Here is an 8,176-nt window from a genome sequence, read left to right on the forward strand (position 1 = left end):
CAGAAACAACATAGCTAGTTCCAAAGTTCATCAGGCTCCGATTTAAGTGGAAGTGATAGTATCCAAATTGGAACATATTTATTCGTTCAGCAAATTCTAAAGTCTGAAAGTTTTTGAAATCTTACCAAACCATGGGTCAACTTAACATTGCTCAAAATCCATATACCTAAAATAATTACATTAAAAAAACCCCAACCAACAAACATCAACCCACACAGAAGATGATAAAAGCAAGCCCTGGAAGATATTTAACAAAAGTGCTCTGAAAACATAAAAATAATTCTATCCACTAATGAAGTAAGTAAAAAGGAACTTTTAATACTCCACTGGCTTCAGTTAAGATCATGCTGTTTAAAGTCACACAAGTTCCTCTGAAGTCAACAGATCAGGCTCTAAAGTCCTCCTGGGCTCTAAAATTCCACAGGAGATGGGAGACATAAAACACTTCCAGTCACAAGAGAAGACTAGTTTCATCCTTCTTATCCTGTACTTTGTTACCTGGACTTTTCCTCAGATTCCAGTTTGTAGGTCCAGCTAGTGATCTGAGCAGCTATATAGTGCTCCCTGACCTTCACAGCTCCCACCACATGCTTCTCTGAGTCTGGCCACCATGAACCAAGCAGAAGCAAGAGAAAAAGACACATGCAGCGGAGTGTCATGGTACAGATGCCTGTTGATGCTACTCTGGAAGACAAGGCAGAAACCGCTGCTTTTATTGCTGTTGCTGCTTCTAACTTCCCCTCAGAAATGAAATAATTGTGATGCAAGAGGGTAACTGCATTTGCTATGCTCAGGTCGTTGCTCTTCACCTCCTCCTGCCCTTGCTGACAGGGATCCAACAGAGATAAAAAAACCCCCTGTTTAAACTACCTTCTGTCCCCTCCTCCACACCATCTTCAGTGAGAGACAAGCACCAAGGAGAAGCAGCTTCAGCCCCACTACAGACTGTGGTTTGGTCATTGTTTACTGAAGCAGCAGGATATCAGAGGCAGAAAACAATTACTTAGATTTCTTACAATTACAACATATTTGACTTGCATAGTTAGGAAGAAGGGGGGCATATTTTCTATCTTCCCAGAAAACAGAAACCCAGCATACGGCTAGCACTGATAGAAATTTCCCAGTTAGATGCTACATCTCCTAAGAAATCATTCCCAGTTAGAAAGCAAAATGCTGAGGGATTAGGTGTGGGCACCAGAAGAGCTAAATCTAGTTCAAATCTAGTACATATACTGCATACTCATAATAGTAAGTCAGTAACCTTTCCAAACATGTTGTCAGCTTCAGTTTGGTTCCTACTACACTCTCAGGTATCTCAGGTAATGGATAACAAATTGGCTTCTCAGTAGCAGCTAACGGGTCTGCCTGAAGACTTGCCCATAGTCAGAATCCTTGATTAGGATCTGTTGGCATTTATCTAAATAGAAATGATTAAGAAAATACCTTCTGATAAGCTAACTACCAATGTCAACTATATCACCAAAAATGTTTCCCTGCTTTTGCCAGTGCTGAGAAGTTTGTCAAAACAACAAGAAAATTGTTGAGTGTGTTTCCTATGCACTGGGATTACAGGAAAAAGAAAAATCCCTACCTATTTTTTTCATGGATGGAAGATCACAACAACTTTTTCAATAATGTTTTGCTAATGTTTTTATGAAAAAATTGCCGAAAACCCCAAATCAAAATAATTCCACTCCAGATGCAGACAAAAATAAGGACAACATTTCCTCAGACTACTTCAAAAGAAAACCTGATCAATTCTAGGTTTGATATATTGTTCAACAGCAGAATGGTCTAACTGGCAGCTTGGTTCTATCCAAACTATACAGTACCACATGGCCTTAGAAGACATAGGGAAGATGGCTGGAAAAAAAAAAATTGATGAAGATCAATAGCTGAATGCTCCCTACTGGACTTCAGAATAGTTTGGTGCCTAAATCTGAAAACAATCGTGATCACTTGGACAGCATAAGACTACAGACATCATGGAGCAGTTTCAAGGCAGCAAACTGAACTTAAATGGCCTCCTACTGCATCTGCATACAGTTAATCACTTCTTCCCATTAGCTGCTTTGACACAGACATTATGTATGAAAAGGATTCAAAACCCAGAATCCAGCAACAATTAAGTTGGACCAGAATGCGTGCACTGATATTGAAGAGAAAATCTCAGGTAAAGACAGTCCAATAGTATTTCATTACTAATTAATTATTGTTTTGATTAAAGAACTCACCATAATCCTTGGTAAACTATTTCAATAATTTTTAATTAGAAGTTATAATATTTGTCTCATTTCTACTCTGGTCCCAATCTCATCTCTGCTCAGGATCTATTTCAATGCTGGTGCTTAAGAGTTTGATAGTTGGTGTGAAAATGCCTATAAGTTAGATTTTATGAAAGAAATCTCTGGGCAGATGGACAATTCCTTCCTTCGATCCAGAACTGATGGGAAGCAGCTGGTGCTGAAGTGCCTGGTGCATTCTGTTAAACCTAAACCATCTTCACTTTTAAGTTAGCTTGTCTCATCTCCAGGTCTTCAACATTCATACAGAAGCACACAGAAAATATGATGCATCTTTATCAGAACAGAAACTGATTCACGTTTGAGTCCCATCTCCACCCATTGGGCTTTACAACGCTTTTCCTAAAGCTCCTTCCCATACAGGTATTTGAAGACCTTCCTGTATTCTTACGTGACTGGCTGAGGAGATGAAACTAAAATACACTTCAAACAAGTCTTCCTGTAATTCTGTTTAAAGAACTAAGTGAATTTGAATTTTCCATTATAGGTTTCTATTACTTAATTCTTCCATGTAATAAAAGCTAGAATATTGCAGGCTAAAAATTAATACCCAGAATACCTGCTTAAAACCCCGTGCTTTGTGACTGTGAGCTGGGAATCAAAGCTGACACCAGTTACTTCTCTTTTATCCATTTTGATGAATTTGGGGATTGTATTTTTCAAATTTCTTAGCCAATGAATCGTGCAGTACCAATCAAATGGTAAAAGGAATTAAAAATGCATTACATCAGTGAAATTACTTTTACAAGGGTGGCTGATAATACTGATAGTTTTAAAGAAGAGTATCAAATTAGACCAGAGATACTTTCCATTAAGCTACACTGATTAGCATGTATCACCCTTCTTTAATCCTTTACGAACAAAAAGTCCAATATTGGCTACTCCCTTATTTTCTCCTCTTCCCACACCTCTTAGGATCAATGTAAGATTGAGCCGTCTGAAATTATCTGGGTCAGCCTGGGTTTTTTTTTTTTTTTTTTCTTTTCTTTAAGCTATTGCATCACATTGTCTCCTCTAGGCTTTGCGAAGTTTCACAGTGTTCTGAAAATCACTGTTAATAATCCAAAGACCTTGTTCCCTTTCACCTGACCATTAATTTCTAATATCTGCAACTATATCCTCTGTCTGACGTGGTGAAAGTCTAATACATACATATAATTTTTTTAGTTAGCATTGGTTGCCTGCAAGCTATCACTATTAGTCACATGACAAGTGACTACAGAATACATTCTTCAGGTTGAAGTCTTCCAAGACAATGCAACTTTATTGTCTATTCATACATATAGCCGTGATCTTAGCTTCTTCTACTTCATAACACTGCACATGCCACAAACTTTGTATTTTATCCTCATTGCTTACCCACATGTTCAAATGTAGCTTACATTTGGTCATCAGCAACATCAAAAGATCTTGTGGGCAAAAGCCACGTATGGAGGAGCATAGGTCTAGTCCATACAGGCAAAACAACCTCTGCAGCACAATAAACAATGTTATTGCCAAAACTAAGCAGTACCTTCGGGATGTACTGATAGTGAAATGCCAAATGAAAAGAAAGCATAGAAAGACAAGCATAAGCAATACTTTTTAACACTAAAAGCAGGTCTGCATCTTCTAACTGGGGAAGATTACTGTCTGTTCTGACACTCAGTAATTATGGTTCTGATTCTTGTTATGCTACATGTGAAAACATACTAAAAGAGTATACTCACAGTACTGCTCTAAGGCTGACCTTTAAAACTAACTGGTATTGCCAGTTTTTCACCCAGAATAGCCTAGGCTGAGTTTGAGCAATCAAGAACAGATAACTCTTTAAAAGAGCTGTAAAGTGGTGATTTGGAACTTTCTGCAAATTATGGATTAGGACCCACCATAAACTTAGTTCTACTTCATCACAAATGCTATCCTAAGTGCTAGCAGGCAGCCGTATCCTGATGGCTGCTATCAGTTTTAACAACTGTATTAGAGTGACCGAGAGGGAGCTATTACAAAGAGTAAAAAGTTGTAAACCAATTATTGAATTGGTTGCTAATAATGCCCTAACATAGATCTCTCTCTCATTCAAACACACAAATTGATGCACAATGCCCCAGCAAGCATACTTTGTTTAATGCAGGGTGAAAGGACTTTCATGGGCAAACAAGGAGTTAATTATTGATCAGCAGCAAACACACGGTTCTGAATGTAGGTAAAAGACAGAGGGGGCACTTACCAAATCTGCCAGGCACAACTTGGAACAGAAGCCATCAGATAAATATCTTCACTTCTGCAAGAAGGCACTAAAGCCAAGAAAGGTTAATCTGTGAAATGGCTCGTTTTAGAAGTTTAAAGTAGATGTACTATGTCGAAAACCATGTGAGCAGGCAAAAAGAAAAGATGGCAGAGAAACTCAGGCTTTCTTTCAGACAACTTACTCAAAAGGAATACGTACATGCGTTTTGTATTTGATGGCAGGTCATATAAGAACACATTCTGCATAACTGTTAAAGGAAGGCAGGCCCTGTAACTTGTGTGGTCGTACACACACTACAAGGGCAGTAAGAATGTAGAAGAGCATTTCAGACTGCTCTGGTGCTAAAGGCTTCAGAAGATACATAATCAAGTTAATGTAAACCTAAACACATTCACGTGTTTTAAACCTGTATTTTTCCTTAGGAGAAAAGCAAGTGTCCTTGATTAGAACTGGGTGTTTCTCCAGTCAATATGTTTGCCAAAACCAATTATTTAGCAGGACCAAAAACTATTTGCACAGAAATACTGAATTCAGTAAACAGTTTCAGAGAAGAAGAAATATGTGAATTTTCCAAATATTGTAAAATCTAGTTTCAGTGCTTTAACAAATTTGTCTAAGATCACTGGCTTTTGGTCTGAAAAAAATTCATTTTAAGGAACAAAAAGAGAGGAGGATACACCAGCTTCCTCTCTTCAAAAACTACATTAATAATGCCTGACTCTAAATTCTGGACTGACCCAAAAGAAGCCTTTTTTTTTTTTTTTCTGTGTGTTTAGTTTTTTGCCAGAAAATTTTCAGTTTGGCTCCACAAAGAATTTTGCTCCTACTCTAAACCATGTTTGTGTTCTCTGTGTTCCAGTTTGTCCTCTTTACTAAGAGATTTCTTTATTTGCCCAGGCTTACAACTGATATGCTAAATCAGACCAGCTGCCCTCATACTAAGTCAGTCTAGCAGCATATTCAACTTGGCTTTTTTTCTGTAGAGAATAAAAGTAGTAAGAATATCAGTGCCCATAACACGATGTTAACCAGGTGGTACAGGATTCCAAGAGTTTGCAACTAGGAAGATTTGCATCTTTTTATCATAAATCCTTGTTGGGACTTAAAGTGGATTATCAAAAAAGAGAGCCTCTTATCAAGTTGTATACATACCTACTTCTAACAATAGGCATGATACTTTGGATGAATTAACTTTTCTTCTTTCATATGGTTGCATTTTCTACATCCAGGTATCTTTTTAAAAAAAAAAAAAAAAGACTTAGAACAATTCTTACAAGTTACTAGCAGAGAAGGTTATTTTCCAATAGGAAAGCAGATAGGTATGTTTCAGGAAGAAACATGAAATCAATAAGTTTTTAGCTGATAAGACACTAAATTACACATCTGTCCCTACAGACTTTACAACACCCAGACAAATTCAAGGCATTCTAGTTCTCTAGCAATGGATCAGGCTGTTTGTTAGCAAGCTGGTTAAACAAGCTCCACTTTCCCACACCTAAAAATGCAGCCACAGAAGGACAAAGTTGAAATTGCCCTCATTCTTTAACACTATTTCCACCCTTCATTATTTATAGTTTAGACTTTGATTAGACTTTTAGAAGACTAAATACAGAAGTGTGCTTCCCATGTATTGCTTGGAAGGTACTGCTTTGATTTTTTTCTTCTATGTTTATTTTTTATTGGAAGCAAGTCTTTTTTGTATTTTAAAAGTATTTCATGTAAATTGAGGACTAGGTATCTTAAGTTTGACAACAGAGCTTGTGATGGTCATTATTTTAAATCTCTGTAAGGTTATTCCCTTTGCATCATAATCCACTCCCTGTGCACAACTTTGGTTCAGATTCAGTGGAATCAAAATTTCACCCACATCTTCACTGCATGCGGCACCTACAAACTAGAATGCACTCAAAGTCCAAGATCAAGAGGTAGAGATCTAGAGGGCAAGTAAAGAGCCACAAGAACTGTAAGATGTGCAGAAGGAAAGGGACTCCAGCAGAGCAGAACTTCTCAGGAGCTATTTTGATGTAGAGGCAAATTCAGACAATTGATGACCATGCAGGATTTGCCAGAAGCTATAACTGAGGTTACAATGTTTGCATATGTTTATAGCAGTTCCTACAGCAGCAATCTTCACTTCTAACAGGATTTTTTAATACCAGTCCCAAACAGAAGAAAAGGATTAACATACAGTACACCCGCTGCAAGTGTACCCAGGTCGAATTTGTTTGGCCAGGTACAGCCACTTTGATATCCAGCCAAGCAGAGCATCACATATTAGTCACCAAGCACCAGGTTTTGTGATACTAGGTATTTCTGTGCTACAAATGCCATAAGACATTAAATACCATGGTGCTGACGGAAGTCATTGGCAAGTTTTCTTCAGTTCTGCTGCTCCTCTGTTTTTCTGCTACGGTCAGAGAAAGAGGCCTTCATCAGTTTATACTTGGGGAAAAAAAAAAAAAATCATGCCACCTACTTCTGTCAACAGCCTGACAAAGAAGAATGTGTTGTTAACTCAACATACTGGAAACTAGTGAAAGACTAATTCACCTTCCTAGAGGAGAATAGACACCTTCTAGGGAGAAGGATGTTTCAAAAGATTCTGACAGAGCAAAGAAAAAAAAAATATACATCACTGCTGGTTATTTTAAGTCATATTCCCTCTTTTCTCCCCTCCAAAACACACTATTTGTTGGGTGCAGGACAGCTACTTCCTTTGTTACCAAAAACCCCCAAACATCTTTGAAATTAGTCTGATAGGGAAAATCCTATGGCATGACTCAGTGGGTGTGGTGAAGTTTTAACAGGTTTCAGCTAGCATTACTCTTCACTTATGCAGACATTGCTTAAGATATTGTCCAAGAAAGAGGAAGTGAAGATAGATATCAAAAGAGGAAACCCAATTTAAGCATAGTACACAGAACTCGATTACAGGCTCTCATGTAAGTAACAGCACGGTACAGAGGACAGCCAAGACAGGGACCAACCTTCCTACCCAACAGTAAATTCAGTCAGTTGCAGACACCCAACTTCAGATTACCTTGCAGAATGCAAGTTGGATGTTTGGGAGACAAAGATGCTGTCCTGAAAGCTAAACAGAGTTTAAGTGAACCTAATATATATATAATGGTCCTTTCCTCCCATTTTCATTAATGAAAAACTTACATTTTACAGGGCAGAAAGTGGCTGCTAAAGCCTGGATGCGTCTGCAACATCTGAATTCATAAACAACCCCATGTGTATTTACCCCAAAAAGGAAACCATGCTATTAGACTACCAGTTAGTGTAGCTGAGGCAGACAAGTTATCAAGATTGAACCTTCCTCTACCATAGTAATCTTCTCCCTTTACCCCCAAGCTGTAATTTTGTCAATAAGACTGTTCTTGCCTTTATTACAAGATGAACAGACTACACACTAATATTCCTCCTTTGTCTCCAAAAAAATTCCATCTCAAAGCACTGGTCTTGCTCAAGTGTAAATCTAAATCACCTTTCAAAGATTGGTTAGTTACAGCTACTTTAGTTTAAGATGTCGTCAAACTTTCCTAACAAGATGATCACTTATTTTCTTTCAGCTCTCAAAATCCTCCTCCAGCTAGAGGAAACATAACCTTCCATAACTAGGAAAAAACCACATAGCTCT

General features: G+C 37.9%; 1 protein-coding gene across 1 annotated transcript in view; it reads right to left on the reverse strand.

Moving 5' to 3' along the window:
• The window catches only part of F5 (coagulation factor V), a 36,635-nt gene extending 35,976 nt beyond the window's left edge, over nucleotides 1-659 (reverse strand). Inside the window, exon 1 of the mRNA XM_050915416.1 lies at nucleotides 499-659. Coding sequence (XP_050771373.1) covers nucleotides 499-659 — 161 coding nt within the window. The remainder of the gene's footprint in view (nucleotides 1-498) is intronic.
• Nucleotides 660-8,176: the final 7,517 nt, after the last annotated feature.

The sequence above is a fragment of the Gymnogyps californianus genome, chromosome 1 (assembly GCF_018139145.2).
Source record: "Gymnogyps californianus isolate 813 chromosome 1, ASM1813914v2, whole genome shotgun sequence".
NCBI classification, from domain to species: domain Eukaryota; kingdom Metazoa; phylum Chordata; class Aves; order Accipitriformes; family Cathartidae; genus Gymnogyps; species Gymnogyps californianus.